General features: G+C 41.0%; 2 protein-coding genes across 5 annotated transcripts in view; one reads left to right on the plus strand and one right to left on the minus strand.

Annotated features, from left to right (window-relative positions):
- The window catches only part of TIMP3 (TIMP metallopeptidase inhibitor 3), a 37523-nt gene extending 23199 nt beyond the window's left edge, over positions 1-14324 (plus strand). The window contains exons 2-5 of the mRNA XM_005491164.4: positions 2443-2525; positions 8445-8556; positions 9243-9364; positions 9990-14324. Coding sequence (XP_005491221.1) covers positions 2443-2525; positions 8445-8556; positions 9243-9364; positions 9990-10187 — 515 coding nt within the window. The 3' untranslated portion in view covers positions 10188-14324. The remainder of the gene's footprint in view (positions 1-2442; positions 2526-8444; positions 8557-9242; positions 9365-9989) is intronic.
- SYN3 (synapsin III) overlaps positions 1-16941 on the minus strand; it is a 195122-nt gene that overhangs the window by 109061 nt on the left and 69120 nt on the right. The window lies entirely within an intron of this gene.

The raw sequence follows: 16941 nt of genomic DNA on the forward strand, positions 1-16941 counted from the left end.
AAATGTTACAATTGGAGTGATAAAGGCACCTTCTCTGAAAAACAGAGGGCTTCACCCTCTTACAAAAGGCTTGAAGTGATAGCTCACACTAAGGTTTGTCATGGCTTTTCTAGTTGAATTTGCTAGGATGGTTCTCCAACTTTATGAGGGAACAGTAATAGAAAAATGCAGACCCTTCTACTTGTTTGCAAGGGTATTATTAGTTGAAATCAGAATGCTCTTATGTCCTAGTAGAGGTATGCATTTTTAATATTTGGTGAAGCTGTTGGTTAGTCCATAAAGCAAAACTTCTGTCTGAAATGGCTGTGGTACCCTAACTAGAAGTCAAAAGACTGACAAGCTTAGGAGTGAAACACATGAAGAAAATGGTTTTTTAGGTATTTTGTCAGCAACTGAGAATGTGCTTGTGATCTTATATGCTAACTATGTTCTGGTTTGGAAACCCTAACATTTTGTAATACTGACTTTCAGTATATTTCTTATAATTGTCAATAAGATATAAGATTTTTTTTTTTTTGTTCGTGTTAGATGTGTTGGGCAAACACCAGCTTTTTCAATTTCAGTGTATCCGCAAATGAAGATAAGATTTTTGCCGCTGTCTGCTATAGACTCCAGTGTTAGTGAGCTGTCCTGGAATTTGCAAAACCTTAAGGAACTGTGTTCTTTCTCACTGACCCTTGGACAGTCTGGTTTCTGTAGCTTTGCTGGTGGTTGGGGGCAGCAAGTGGAGGAAGCTAGTTCTTTAAAGATATTTGCAGTCCTCAAGTACACAGCTCAATAGGGCTACTAAAATTTGAAGATGAGAGTAAATTGAACTCGGAACAACTTGTTAAATAGAAGAATCAATAAAATTTCTTTTACTGCCATTGGGAAATAGAAGTTCAAAAAGATTGAAGTTTTACACTTAGTGAATGAAGGTTTTGTTGGTTCTTTGAATCAAAGCCAAGACTGTCCTACCTAGTTTAAAATTTCTTTGACAAAGTCTGGCTGAAGCACAGGATATAAATCAGAGCAGAGTGGATTTGTCTTCATTTCACACCACCTTCGTGGAACAAAGTCCAGGAACTGGTGTGTAAAACCAGACCTATCTATTCCTTTAAATCTCTTCTTCTGAATATTCCAAAGTTGGGATAAGCTTTTTGTCTCCTTAGTTGGACCTAGATAGTGAAAAAACCTTAGTCATCTCTTTTCCCCCATTCCTTCCAGTGGGCTTCTGCAGATTTGATAAATAAACTAAAAAACAGCAAGATGTTTGTTTTATATCCTTTATATTCAGGAGAACATATCCCAGAACTTTGTTGCTGCTGTTAGATAGTGTTGTAATGCAAATAACTCACTGTATTTTCCTGCTTCCACCTCTTTGGCTCATTTCTATGCCTCCCTGCATTTTGTTTTGGTTTTCTGTGATAGATTAAAATGGATAATGCCTGCCTGTCCCTGAGCTTTGCTCCTCTGCTGCGATGAGCAGGTAGTTGAAGAACTTTTTCAAAGAGGATCGATAGAACAGTTTTTAAAATTTTCTTGTGTGTGTGTGTGTGTGTGTGTGTGTGTGTGTGTGTGGAATGCCCCAAAAATGGGTGAGCAAGAGAATCCTTCATTAAGCACTGACTGCAAACTTCCCACTAGATAAAAAAAAAAAAAAAATCCTTATCTATGGGACCTCAAAATGCTTATCTGTGGTGGGTTGGGCTCAGTTGACATTGCTGTAGTGCATCTGTGGTACACTGGCAGGTAGCTGTGCCACAGAGCACACACTGCCCCTTGCTATCCATGAGGAAATGCAGTGCAATGTACATAAGATCTGATGGGTCAGCTTTAGTTGGTCTTCCAGGTGACTTCTGGCTAGCCTGGCAGCTTTCACTGGGCACTTGGTGGTTGCTGAATAATCCAGTTTGCACAGTAGCTGTTTGTTCAAGGGAACATTTGTTAGTTTTGTGGCCCCTCAGAGGTGGCAGTTGTAATGAAATCCCACATATGAGATATTCCAGTGCCCTGCACTGAGTTGTTATGTTTATTGGGAAACAGAAGCTGCAGTGGGCACACAAAGAACAAAGTAAAAGTATTATCCTATTGAGCATCATCCTGTATGTTGAGAGTTAAGGCACTACAAACTTTGCTTGGTGCAAAGATTTTAATCTGTCTTGGTCCCAGCTACAGTCTGCTCTGTGAGACTTAACCACAAAACATGCTTGTTCTTATTCTTTGTACAAAACTGGATTTCCTCTAAATAAATACCTGCTTTGCCATCCCGTTTGACATACCTTCACTATGTGTGAGACTTAGAATAAATTGAGAGGAAGGTTGACCTGGACTTTTGCTTATTTTACAAGATAACTTATGTAAACAGATTTGTGTTTTTGTTTTTTTTTAAGTGGAAGATATAGCAAAAATGCTGTGTAAAGTCGTCTATAATCTGCATTATTTTTCTCTCCCTTATGACAGTGATCCGAGCTAAAGTGGTGGGGAAGAAGCTCATGAAAGATGGACCCTTTGGAACAATGCGATACACAGTAAAGCAGATGAAGGTATGTTTGCAGACATTTCCCATGGGCTAGGAGATATGATAAGGAATCTAATTAAAACATAATAACAAACAGCACCTCCACTTTTTGTACTGGCCATACAGAAGGGAAGGAAACCAGCAATTGGTAGAAACTTGCCTGAAGAGGGGAAAGGAGGAGGAAGAGATCATTCCTGACATACAGTGCTGAATACCTGAATTCTCCCATTATTTTAAGATTTCTGGTAGTAAAAGATGCCAGATGGTCTTCTCTAGGTACTGAAGAAGTGTTTTGTGTTCAACATGCACAGTGTTGGACTGGCAATGCCAGCTTTTCCATGCAGCACATTCATTAAATCCAAGAAGGAAATTATGGTAGGGGGTCTGCCAGCCTTGGGAGAGTGCTTGTTTCTCTTCTTTCTGTGCTTTCTTTGTGACCACTAGTTAGGATTACAGCATTTTTTCCATGTACAAAACAAATGAAAATCATATAGTGAAGTCTTTATATAAAGCTAAACAGAGCGTTGCAGCTTTTAAATATTGTCAGCTTAGAAGAGCTGTGAAGTATTGATTCAGAGATGAAAAGAGGCACAACTACACCAGCTGCTCAATTTCTTTAGTTTCTTTCTTCAGAGCTCTAATTCTTTGCTGCACAAACTGCACTCAACCTGCTGCTTTGGACTTGAGTTTTTTTGTTAAACTGCCCCCTTGTTATGTAATGCTAAAAATCAGCCCTAGATTGTTTTTCTTGGCAATGCCATTCCAGTCATAAGACTGGTTTATGTCTTTAGGAAAAAAGAAAAAAAAAGAGAAAGGGAATGGAAAAGCTTGGCAGAGACTGCAGAAATCTGAAACATATTAGACAAAGTAAAGGTTCAGAAAAAAACAGTCACTTGCTTGCCTTGTAACAGTAACTCTCTTTATAAGGCAGTTTATAGCTAAGCACGAAAGCCGGGAGGAGGAGACGCAAAGCCTGTTTCATAAGCTGTCGCAAAACCATGCACACAGCCAAATCTGGTCCTAGCATGGCCTTTCCACAAGAGTGGAATGCCTGCACTTTGAATAAGAGGGTGTGAGGTGCTGGGCTTGTTGACTTCCTTAAAAACCTTGCAAATTTCTCTGCAAGATTCAAAAGGAAATACATATTTGTAAAAAAAAATACAAACACACCAACAACTGGTTGTGTTGGCAATAATGAGACAATACTGCCACTTTTTTTTTTTTTTTTTTTTTAATGGCTGTTTTTGGCTCCATCAAGCTTGCAGCACTCTGCCTTTCTTCTCCAGTTTTGTCACTCTCCAGCTCAGCAAGTGTACCCTGCTTCACAAAACTACTCAGTGTCCACATGCTGCAGTGGCTTCATCAGCTTCTCTTTCTGATTTCATCCTGGTCTGCCCAGTACCACTTCTTTTCCTCCTTCTCAGCCAAGAGTTTGGTGCTTTCTGTCTAACATATGACCGTGAACTGTGATCTAGAATGATGGTAGTCCCTTGAAATGAATTACTACCCTATTTACCACTCAGAACAGTGCCCCTGTTCTAATTAAGTCCCAGCTGTTTTCATTGGGTTATTCTGCAGCACGAGGCCTTTCTGCAGGAGCATTTACACAGTGTTTTTTAGGAAGTTATGTGTCCAACAAAAGCAAGAGAGATTTTAAAAAGGAAATCGTGTGTTGGTCAAACTGCCCTTATGTCTGCTGCTTAGATGGTGAGCTGGTGGGATGTTGCACTGGACGTTTAACTGTGACCTTTGGCAGGAAGGAACCTGAAGCAAAGTGCTCAGTAGGACTGGAATGTCCAGAGGACAAAGTTCTTCATAAACAAACAAACCAACTGTCTTCTTTGGAAACCCTGCTGTCTTTCTGCTGAGCTTAGAGACTTCAGTATAAAGAGGGATTTAGATCCATACAGTGGGGGAGTTCTCAGTGACACAGCAAATTTTTCCCTTGTTTACTCCAATGAAAGCTAACTGTCCTCCTGCTGAAAAGAGAACCAAGGAGGCCTATGGCTCTGCACAGCTGTATGGGAACAACTCTGAAGATAAAGCTAACAGTCTGCATAAACCCTTCTGCACCTGCAGGTGAAAAATAAACAGTCCATTTAGTCTATCAGTGTGTGCTGAATTGCCTGTGGAAAGCACTGAAAGCCTTAAAGGGCAACAAACCATCTCTGTAGTTCTTTCACAGGCTCCTTGGAGTTTGTGGGTTCGATTCTTGATCTCACTAATACTCCTGAACTTGTTGCTGCATTTCACAACTAAACCAACTCGGGGCCTGGACTGGAGCACAAGGTCAGCCCACAGGGACAGAACAGTGCTGGGCTTTCTAGAGTTCAGGTTTGTTGTCTGAAGAGGCCTTGTGCTTTCCCAAGCAATCTCTGCTTCTCCCCACTGCTTTCTCAAATATTATAAGAATACTTTGAGATCACGTGTCATAAATCTGCACAGGACTGATCTAACCCCTACATGTTCTGTGATCTTGCAGTGCATTCTGAGAATGGCCCAAGCCTATTTCAGGAAACTGCAAAGGAAACAAGGAGATAAGATATTTCTCCTTCATGAGCACAAACAGTCCTGGTTGACCATGGCAGCACCCTGCACAGGCTGCCAGAAGCAAGGAGACTTTCCTTGGTTTGTTGCTTATCTGTAAAATGAGTCTGTGGGGGGAAATGTGATAGTCCCAAGAGGAAAGAAGTGGGGTAGGATTAATTTAGTTTAATTTTAGACAGACTGAAATGAGGTGTTGAGTCTTTCCTGCTCTCTTGATTGTCAATGGGTAGAGAGAGGAATCACTAAAGTGTAATTCAGCCCACAAGTTGTAGGCAGCTATTTTAGGATGGGCTGAGTTGCTCTGGAGGTGTCTGTTCTTGGCATTTGACTAGAGAGGATGCCTAATTCCTGTGAATTGCCTATATTTTAGGTAGCTGAAGGTTAGGCAAGGTGTGACTCCCAGCTCTTGGTATCTAGTGCAACCTCACAGGGGAGGGATAGAGGGAGGAACATCATGAACAGTTTTACAGGGTGAAGTTGTTTAAGCAGCAGGAACCAGCACAGGATTTGCCTGTGCATTTCTGAAGCAGTTTGGGGGCTCCTAAGGGGAATGCTGACACAGATGGAAATAGAGCAGCACTAGCAGACATCACCATGTCATGCTTGCTAATACTTTATTCCCTGTTATTATGCTTCCAAAAATACACATTTGTGGGGACAGGAGAACTCTGAGGGTAGCAGTTAGGAGAGAGGCTAGCTTTATGGGTGAGTTTCTTCTGACTGGTCTAACAGCACTTCCAAGACATTTTGTATATCCAAAAATAATGCTCAAGGTATTGTTTTATTGAATAGTGGGCATCTGTAGAAGATTGCCCCTTGCCAAACTTTCTTTTTCCTTCCTTGAGAACCAAGGTCCTGCTGGTGAATTTTATTCAGTTATCAGAGGGTGTGGGAGGCCCTGACTTCCCCAGCATGGGTTCAGTCAGTGTGACAGTGGCTCCCATCAACGTGGATCACTGAGGGCTGAGTGGAAGTGCTTTTTGGGAGGCTGAGCATGCTTTCTTTAGCAGCCCTGACCGTGGTGGCCCTGATGGTAATGTGAACAGGAAATTAGGTCCAGGAGCTGAAAAACAAGCCCCAGTTCAGCATCACTGGCTCCTTCATAGGCAGTAATGTTGGGCTTGATAGCTTAGAAGACGTGAAAAGTGATGACTAACAGTCCTGTAGGAAGGACCTGAGCAGCTTCCCAGGGGAATGATTAGGGTAGCTCATAGGCCTGTGGGCAGCAGGAAGAAAGGGCTCGAAGTGTACCTGCTCACATGTAGACCATATAACAGAGATGCCTAATTAGCCCAACATGAGCTCAGCACTGTGAGTGACCGATCCCTTACACTGCCATGCAGAGTGTGCAGCTCTCTGCAGTGTTGATAATGCACTGCCTGGAGGGACTGGGCAGCCCCAGCTGTTATCTTAGCTCGTTTTATTTGCTTAGATGCTGTTATCTGAGCTTCTTGGTGTGACACCCACTAGAAAGGGGTCTGGACACGTGACTTTTATTCTATGTGCCTTTCCTCACAGTACCCTTGGGAAGGAATAAACAAAAGTGTGCTGAGGGCTAAATAACTCATCCAAAGACAGACAGGATGCTTGTGCCAGAATCTAGATCTCCAGCTCTGTTGACTGGATTGGAAAATCTGAGTAGGTCATCTGATACCAAGAAAATTGCAGGGATAAAGCAGAGATTAGGTAAAGTTCACTTCTTCCATCTCCATTGAAAGACTTTGGCCACTTTGGTCATATTTCAAGCATGATCTATGAGTTTTTGTTGGTATAGTAGGATTAATTAAAAAAAGTACTTTGCTTGCATATTAGCTGGGTATAGAAGAAAGGCTGGAAAATACAAACTCTTTAATGTGTCTTTTACTGCACCCAGCAATGCTGTTACTGAGTTGTGACACTGTTACTAGATCATGCTGATTAGGGGAATCTAAGGAGAAAAAAAATTTACCTGGCTGACATTCCATAGATGCTCCAAAGATAATTTGGGTTATCAGCATAGCAGAATTAGTAGTAATTTTTTATGGTTTTATATTAAGTATTTGGGCCTAGCATAAAGTCTGTTAAATTAACAGATGTTCTTCTACAAAGAAAAAGATTTGCTGTTTTTAAAGGAGGTAAGGGCATGGTGAAATACCCCAGAGTAATAGAAGACTTAAAGGAATAGAATGCAGCCTGGAGAAAAATACTACAGCTCAGGTGACACACCAGTAAGGATCTATACCTCTGGGATTGTTTGGGATTTTTTGATCCTCTTTTGCCTAAATAATTAATATTTACTACTAAACTGAATATGCTGTCTGTCAGTAAAGATGAGAGAGAAAAGGATAGGCTGGGAAATGCCAGGAAACTGATTCTCTCTGACTTGTATTATTTCTTCTTTAACTTCTAACTATTGGCCATTTGTGGAGTGGGCAGGGAAAAAAGTGTGACTGAATGCTTTGAAAAGACAAAAAAATATTTAAAGACTAAATTCTCGGGAAAATAGTCCTCTGTGTTTCAAAAATAGGATATGTTTAATGGGTCCAATGTACACATGTAGTGGTTGTTTCATTGCTATGCAAAGATTTCATTATGCTGCTAACAGGTGGACATGAGTTTCTCTAGATTGCAGCAGTAAGGCCAGGTCAGATGGGGACATGTGCTAATTTCTGACTGAATCAACTGCCAGTGTATCTGTGGGCTCATGTTTCGATTAAACTGAGCTGGAAGAAAGATTATGAAGATGGAGGAGGAGTGCAGAGGAATTATGTATACATGATATTTTCTTTATGGCGCCCATCAGTATGGGACTAATTTTAGAAGATGGTGTAGAATTCCATGTCTGCATTCATTGAGTTAGAGAAACAGTAAGTCCTTGCTGAGGTCAGCAGGAGTTGCGTGTGCTCCGCATTGGAGAAGGAGGTGTCTGGCTTGATGACTTAGATCAAGCGCCAAAGGTTTGAAACTCTTACAGCAACAACACTGGAAAATAGGGTAATTGTTTAAAAGAAAAACCCTTTAGTTTGGAGGAAATTGTTTAAATCACATAGAGAGAAAGATTCCAAGCTTGAACTAATTTTATTTCTCCCTAATTTTGACCTTTATAGGGGAAAAAATGTTCAGGATGTTGGCAGAGCCTGCAGCATTGGCACTTTGTTCAGTCAGTGCCACTGGAACTAATATGAATGGGAGAAACTGGTCCCTGTGCTGAATTGCAATGGCTTATTAGCAGGTGTTTTTTCTGCTTTACCAGCAGATCTGGTAGGGAGACTTCCGTGAGTTCAGCCAGTGTCATTATTCCTTCACTCTTGTAAAAACCAGAAAATTTATTGCTTATCACCACAAACTAGGAATGTAGATTGTAAAAAACCTTAAGTGAAATTTGTCCTCTGAAGATGACTTTTTATTCTTTCTCTAGATGTACAGGGGCTTCCAGATAATGCCACATGTTCAGTACATCTACACAGAAGCCTCTGAGAGTCTATGTGGAGTCAAGCTGGAGGTCAACAAATACCAATATCTGATTACAGGTAATGAACCCTGTACTTCTCCATAAGCAAAACCTCTTCTGTTTTATACACACACCTGCAGGTCACGGGCAGTGGTGTAGATAGCTCTGTACACAATTTCCTAAGTGTTAAGATGGTTAACAGTATTCTGGTGTTCAGTACTCTACTCTGAGTGACTCTGAGAGTCACTTCACTCTCTAGATGTCCCTCTCTTTCCTAAAGTGTGTCTTATACCCAGACATGCTGTGACAAGTATGTTTTATGAGAGTTCATGGCTCTCAATTTATACCTGAGCTGGCATGTCTGTTACAGGGAACTGGGTGCTACTGGGCTGGGTCATAAATGGAAGGTTGTTTTTGGAATGAGCTGGAGAATGAGATGGGGGGATGCAGGGGGATGGACATGTGTCAGTTGCCAAGTCTTGTTTTTAGGGAAGGTGTCAGTTAATTTGCTCTGTTGTTAGGAGGAGCTGGAGAGCATTACTAAACTGCATGTTGCTGGTGGTGCTCTCAGCTGGCACAACACTCCTGACTTTCAGAAGTGCTGTTATCTTGCTGGTCAGAGATTCCTGAACCAGTTAATAAAAAGAGAGCATTTGCTGAGCAGTGGCTGAAGCCAAACATATTGAGAGCATTAGCAATGTCAGGAAACGAGAGAAGTGCTTGAGCTGAGAAGTGCTAACTTGTGACCATGTGTCTGTTTTCAAGGCCGGGTGTATGAGGGGAAGGTTTACACTGGCCTGTGCAACTGGTATGAGAAATGGGACCGGCTGACTCTGTCGCAGCGCAAAGGACTGAACCACCGTTATCACCTGGGCTGTAGCTGCAAGGTAGGTGTGTCTCTAGGGGGGTGTTCAAGCCCAAGAACTCTGTTTCTTCTGGGTGGTAATACTCAATGATGCCGGAGAAGAGCCAGGAAGAGAAATGGAGGACAGCAATTTTTACAGAGAAGAAGTAAAGTTCATTTTCAGTGTTGAGACAGAGAAGAGACAATCAAATAAAAATGCAGAGTCTATGTCTTTAATACCCTGTTGGAGTTAATTGGGGTTGGGGAAGACTTTCAGAATCTATGCAGAATCATTTGCAGGTGAATGAAATCAGGTACCAAAGGCTTGGCAAGATATGCCCAGCTTTTTTCCTGTGTAAACATTTTGAGTACTTAAAACCGCACAGCCTGGCACTGGAACTAAGACTTTTGCATGTGGCGTCAGGCCTGCAAAAACATAGACAAAAGCTCAACTTTTCTGCACCTGAAAAGCCCTTTTGACGACAGAATTAGCTGTGTGTGTGAAGCTAAGCACATGCTTACGTGCTTACAGAACTGAAGCTGAATTTTGTATTGGTAAGCAAGGTTTGAGGCTGTGGAATTTTGAATCACTTGTCTCTGTTAAAAAGACATATTATATAATGTTGTTTTTACATGTAGCCTTACATGATTTCTCTTTCCAATTGCAGATTAGGCCCTGCTACTATTTGCCCTGCTTTGCCACCTCCAAGAATGAGTGCATTTGGACAGACATGCTCTCCAACTTCGGCCACTCGGGATATCAAGCAAAGCACTATGCCTGCATCCAGAGGGTGGAAGGCTACTGCAGCTGGTATAGAGGATGGGCACCTCCAGACAAAACGATAATCAATGCCACAGATCCCTGAGCAGCTTTCCCTTTTCTTATCTCCCCTCTCCCTTACTTGTGGCTGATCTTCCTTTGGACACTAACTCTTACCAGATCGTGATGATGACAATGAAATTAGTGCCTATTTTCATGCAAATTCTAGCACTTCGAACACTTAAAAAAGAAAAGGAAAAAAAAAGGAAAGGAAAGAAAAAAGTCTGTGCTACCTTACTGAATTTTTAATCACCTTTTCCATTTTTTGATACCACTCATTCTGATCAGACAACATATGGGAGCTTACTTTTGCACACCAGAGGGAAAAATGGGAGGGAAAAAAAAAGGAAAAAAATAAAAAAAAGATGGAGCTCTTGCTCTGTTACATGTATCATTAGCTGTAGCAATATAATCTCTATTTTTTTAGGAAAACAAAAATCTAAAAACTATGCCAATTAGGCACTGTATTCTTCTATGCGCTGGCTTCCCATCACCCCTCCTCACGCACTAAGTGCTGAAAATACATAGAAAAACCTATTTTAAGGGAAACAGATTTCATTAATCAGATTAATCAGGCAAATGAAGGAAAATGAAAAGAAACCCAGCCTAAACTATGGACAAGATGACATCCAAAAGAAATCCTCCTCTCTAGGAGAGATTGGCAATGTGATTGACTCCAGCAATGGGAGACTTTACCTGGTGTGTTTGACCACATCATCTGGTAAAAGCATTGCTGACTGACTGTCCTTGCTAATTCAGTCACAGTGCGAATGCAACAGCACATTTGGAGTTCTGGCTTTACCCAGAACAAAAGAGAGTATTTTGTATTCTTGTTGTTGTTGTTTCAAAAACAAAAAACCCATCCCCTATTTTCAGGGAGGTAAATGCAACTACAGCAGAGCATAAGAAGGGTTGTCCCATCCTGTTTTGAGCAGCATTGGCCCCTGAAATTTTTGCAGCTTAGCTTCAACAGGAAAACCAGCTTGTGAACACCTAAAACCAAACAGATGCAACAATAACAACTGTAAATCAATCATGTGCAAGAGGGAAAGGGGAGACTTGCTAGAACTCATATTATTAAAAAAATATTGCCAAAATAGTGTTTTGCTGAACTAAGATGTATATACACATAATGACATAAGCTATTTTTGACAGGATGTGGAATTTTTTTGGTGTTATAAACAAAAGAATGGTTTGATTGTGTTTTAAAGACAGAAATATTGACATTCCGAGTTGGTGATTCGCTTTTAAGATATTGAAGCTCCAGTGTATCTGCAGTAGTGGCTACAGTCATTGTTTCCTCTGTAACCCCTTGCACCACGGTTCCTCCCCTGCAGCTACAATAGCTGCGTTTGTTTATATGGTGAAAGGAAGTGTGTGTGTGGGCTAGGCAAGGAAAAGTGGTCTTCTAATAAGTGTTGTCTGGGATCATAAAATTTTCAGCTGCCCGGAGGATTCCTTCTGTGTCAAGTGCTGTGTTTCCCCCTAGGCACTGTTAAGCATAGCCCTGTGCATGTGCTCATACCATGTCCTGCAGTCATGTGGGAGGAGAAGCCTTACTGTCTTGTGCTTTGCTGTTGACTGGAGAAGTTTTTTTCATTATATTTTGGTTTTTTTTTATTATTAAGAAAACTATAATATAATTTTTCTTATCAAATAAAAGTATTTTAAGTTTTAATGATGGTGAAGAAGGGGTGCTGACAAAATGGGTGACTTAAGTTTTGGATGGGGAGGGCTTGGGCAGGGAGAAGATTGTGCTTAACTTCATTTTTGTATTATTATGATTATTTATCTTAAGTTTTGATATATCTTCCATTCATTCCACTTAGAAAGCAGAGCTGCCATGAGCAGGAAAAAGTTGTAGCAGTGATCTGGCTTGGGGCAATACAGCATTTTACAATCAGTGACCTCAATTACTGGAGAGTTGTTTAGAACCACTTTGCCAAATGGAAAAGAATGGGTGTCTGAGATGGGCCCTGATGTGTTTTTAAGTTCCTTGCGTGCTACCAGAGCTCTGCCAGATGTACGCCCTCTGAAACACCCCATTTGCTGGATGACTTGTTGCAGCAAAAAGCTTCATTTTTAGCATGAACTTTGAAGGGCATTTTCACAGAATTGCTGTAAGAAGTGCCCAGGTCTGCCACATATATTTTTTTTCCCAGCAGCTCTGAGTGGCAATGCAGCACAAAACACATTAAAAGTCTATTTAGATTTGGAACATTTCTCAGAAGTCCTCTTCCCTGTGACTACTCCTAAATAATGGGCTGGAGATGAGAGGGAGAGTAGGGTGCTTCATGACACCTGTCACAGGACCAGGTGGTGGTTCAGAAAATTGTTCCTTTTGGCAAAATATGGGTTTGGGCTTTGGGCTCAGTGGAACAATCTCTGTTTGATTTTTGCATGGCTGACAAAATCTGTGAGGGTCACTGGGGGCAGAATGGAGCCGCCCTCAGTGTCTGCGTTGTTTGGAGTCGGCATTGCAGGATGTGGCCCTCCTCAAGCTCAAGGTGACTTGGCAAAGCCAGTGTCTCTTTGAGCTGCAGCCACTTCTCACAGCTTTGGAAGGCTAAACAATAATGCCCCTTGATGCAGTAAAGTGTTGATCTGAGTTTTCATTAAACTGCAGCTCTGCATATTTTACCTGTCACTGATTCATTTAGCTAGCTGAGACATCACAGTATTGCACTCAAATTATTGTGAAAATATTTGCGTTCTAATACTATGAGGACTTGTGTCCCTGCGTAGGATATAATGTAGCTATGTGCTTTGTAAACAACAAAACAGTAGATGCATTACCAGAAAGTGAAGCATATTCCCACTTTGTTTTGCAGACAGTAAAATGTTTCTGAGGTGCAGACAGCTAGACTGGCAAGGGCAGAGGTTTGGTGGCAAATCTTTGCCCTTGCTGTGTAAAGAAACAGTTGTTAAGGCTTCTCAAAATGTGAAGCCAAAAGGATGGGGAAGAATCCAATGAAAATACATTTCTTTTGGGAAGCTTCTTTATTTTGTTTCTATGGATGCTATCAGGGACATGCATTTCTGGGGCTTGTGCTTGCATTAAGGACCTGCCTGAAGGCACTTCTGAAGTAGAAGCCATTACATGGATTGAAGAGGCTCTAAATTGGACTCAAAGACTTCTTCCTTTCTGTCAGCTCTCCTTTCTTCTGCCTTGCTAAGTCACTTCTGCCTGCCAATGGAGATGCCCAGGATTACACACACAGTCCCTGCCACCATGCTTTAGACACACAAACATTATTAAAAATACTTTTAAAAGTGCATAGCTAATATCTAGACTGAAGCTGTTCAGTTTCTTATGCATATTTTTTCCCTTACTTGCTGTAGAGTGTTTTCCCCTTTAATATGACAAAAATAGATATTGAAGGTTTGGAAAAGGTTAGATTCTATTTGCCTTTTCCAAAATGGAGAGGGTAGAGAGTAGGAGGAGATCTGTGCATGGAGTTTCTTAAATAAAGAAGCCTCCTCTTGTGGGAGGCTTCTACCTCCCCTGTATGGGAAAAAATTTGCCATTTTTAAGTCTCATGTTTTGAAGAGTTATCTGGCCCTTTAGGTAGAACTATTCTAAAACATAAATCTATCATTGTATCCCATTTATACTTGTCAGAGTGAAATGCTGATGGGAAACATACTGTTGTGTTTTTATAGTAAAGACTGTTGGAAATAAAGGCCTCCATGAGAAAAAGTTTCTATCCTTGCAGGTGTCTCTGAAAATACTGCTTGCTTATAATGTGTTTTACAGCTTCAAAGGACAGAACAGAATTTAGGGAACTGCAAAAAAGTTTTAGTTTTTTTTAGAGTAAGTGACTTCTGGGGCTACCAGTCTTGAGAAAAAACATAAAAAACCCACTAAACATTTGCTGCTGTTTTGCTTGTACTGGCTTCTCCTTCTCTCTGGCACTTGTCCTTCCTTCATAGAGCCACTCTGCTGTTCCTGATAGTCATGGAAACTTGGGGAGAGAAACAAACCCATGTGAAAAATCTTGTCCAGAAGGAATGTATTTGTTGCTAAATTTTCTAGCACTGTTTACAGATTTCCTCCATGTTATTTATAAATTTTATATTCAGTGAATGTATATTGTCTTTTAAGGTAATGTTGCATAATGTTCACTTTTTATAGTGTCCTTTTATTCTAAACAGTAAAGTGGTTTTATTTCTATCACAGACATTCTGTCTCTGCTTCACTTATATTAGTTCTTGTCGACTTCAAATATACACAAATGGATTTGCAACTGGATTTCTTAATTTCCTTCCCCTTCCTGATACCCTTTTATTGGTCCCAAAGGAGATATTCCACCTCTGGTAATTCTTGTGCTTTGGCAAAGATCCCTTCAGGAATCCCCCCCTCTTTTTAAGAGCTTGTTCTCTCTAAGAATTGTTATTGTGGTCATAAGCCCAGGAGAGGCGAAAAATCCATTTTGAAGTTAATGACTCCCAGTTGTTAATTGGCCATAGGAGGTCAGTACAGAGCAAGGCACTCATTAGGGCTGGCTGTAGCACCAGTAGGTCCTTGGAAGAACACTTACCAGATTGCTCTTATTTCCAGAAAACTGAACATTATGGGGAGGTCTAAAAGGTGCATGCCCATGGCAAAGGGAAGAGAAGTTCATCTTCTCTGTTGTGAAATGTCAGAATCTTGTGTCCTCTCTTTAGGCTTACTGTTTAAGGCTGATTTAAAGTCCCCTGTTCTCGTGAGAAGGAAGCTTCAGAAAAAGCATTTTCAGATAAGTTAAAATGCTCACAAAAATGACCTACTGTTAGAAACCTCCTATATCTCACTTTTTACTCTTGGAAAGTCTAGTCTCTACAGAGATGAAGGAATGAAAGAGGTCTTTGAATCTGTTCTCTGCTTAATCCAAAGGTTTAGAAAGTAGACTCTGGAAAAATTTGGATATAGAAGGATGAGGGTCTCCTGTGTGAGAATTTAAGTGCTTAAAGTGTGTCACATTGCGGAGAGGTAAAACCATAGCACTCGTTATAAACACTTCCAGGGGGTGACCCATCAAAGGAACACAGTGAGTTTTATGAGTGCTCACTGGTGCAGCTTGGAAATACCTCCAGGAGAGTGAAGAGAAAGAGTGGTAAAAGAGGATCAGTATATTCCTATCTGACAAATGGAAAAGCTGATGCACAGTGGAGAAGCAACTTCCACAGGTGTTTGGTGATGACTGTAATGCAGCATGCTTGGTGTAGGCACTTGACCTCTCAGACCCAGGATGCTGTGAAGATGCTCCCAGAAAAGATATTTCTAAGTTGTGAAGATTCATTCTGTGAGGCAGAGCACCCCCGTCACCTGGGAAGGGCTGACCTGAACTTGCCCAAGTGGATTGTTCCTCTGTAAATTGTTGGGAAGTGACTGATTTAAACCAGATTACTCAGGCTTGCATGTCAGCAGTAGTGTTTGTGTTCATATGAGATTACCCACAGTTTAAAAGGTTTCCTGTACCCTTTTGGAAGTAAGCAATAGCATCTCCAAGTAGGTCATTAGTTACAAAAATGGAAAATAAGTGAAATTAAGATCAGTGCTAAACCAATCTACTTTGCTGGTGCCAAATATATCTACATCTGCAGAACCAAGAATCAGATAGCCAGACAAGAAAAATGTGCTAAAAGTGCTAACTTATTTGCAATTATAACCTTTATCAAGTCTTCAAAAAATACTGTTCCTGAAATGGTGGTCCAAGTCACAACCTTCCTGCAGTCTTACATCACAAAACCATCTTCATAAATCATTAGTAATTAAACGCAACAGCTATGTGACTACTTATCTTATAAATGTGGAAAACACTGTCACATTGTTTAAGGACTATCCATTTCTTTATGTCTTAAATGATAATATAACTTCATGACTGTACTTACCTCCACAATGTGCCTGTGAAGCATGGAAGTGCCATAGTCTACACAGCACTTCCATGGTAGATAGAGAGAGTACTGGAACAGAGAGGTGAAGGACTGGCATTTCAAAATGTTTGAGTACCTAGCAGGCAGCAGTGGGATTTTTCACAAGAAACTAGAGGATCATGTATCTACACCCTATTTTGTGTTGTGGCTGGCCCACAGTTGCAACAAGCGTGTGAGAAAAGATGGGATTGAATATTTTTAAGCCTTAGTTTGTCATCTCAACAACCCTCGTGTTCAGGCTGGCAGTGCTGCTTGGGTTCACAGTCAAGCCTGGGAAATTAGCTCAGCCAGCCAGTGGTCACACAAGGGGTCATGGTTCATGCAGGGTTTCATCAAAGCCTCAGACATGTAGGAAGAGCCACTAATTCATGGATGTACATTGGGAGCAAAAACTCACAAAGGACTAGTCTTTCCTTTAACACAGGGAAAAAAAGAGCCATGACCAGCTGTAAACAAAGCCCCTCTCTTTGCCATGTTCTCCAGGACTAAAGGCACCTCTGCAAATTTCTTTGGAAGGTGCCCTGAGAGTTTGGTACAGTGCCCAGCAGTCACACAGGGCACTGAGTGTTCAGCTGTTGACAGAAAGACCAGACCCCAAAGCACTGTGCAAAGAAAACATGAGAAGCTGAAACAAACTCTTTTAAGAACTCCAGGTTACTCTGAGTACCTTCAGGTTGATAAATGTTTCATGGATGGTGAGCACGTGACAGGCCAAGCAAACTAACATTGTGAAACAAACATCTCTTAGGACCCATGTTCCAAATTGTCAGAATATTTTTAAACAATTCCATGAGCAGGGAAAATCCACTTTATCTGAATAGAGTGATTTTTTCCTCTAAGGGATGAGCTTTTTGTTGACGGTGTTTTAAAATGGAATTCTGCTT

This window comes from Zonotrichia albicollis, chromosome 4 (genome assembly GCF_047830755.1).
Source record: "Zonotrichia albicollis isolate bZonAlb1 chromosome 4, bZonAlb1.hap1, whole genome shotgun sequence".
Lineage (NCBI taxonomy): Eukaryota > Metazoa > Chordata > Aves > Passeriformes > Passerellidae > Zonotrichia > Zonotrichia albicollis.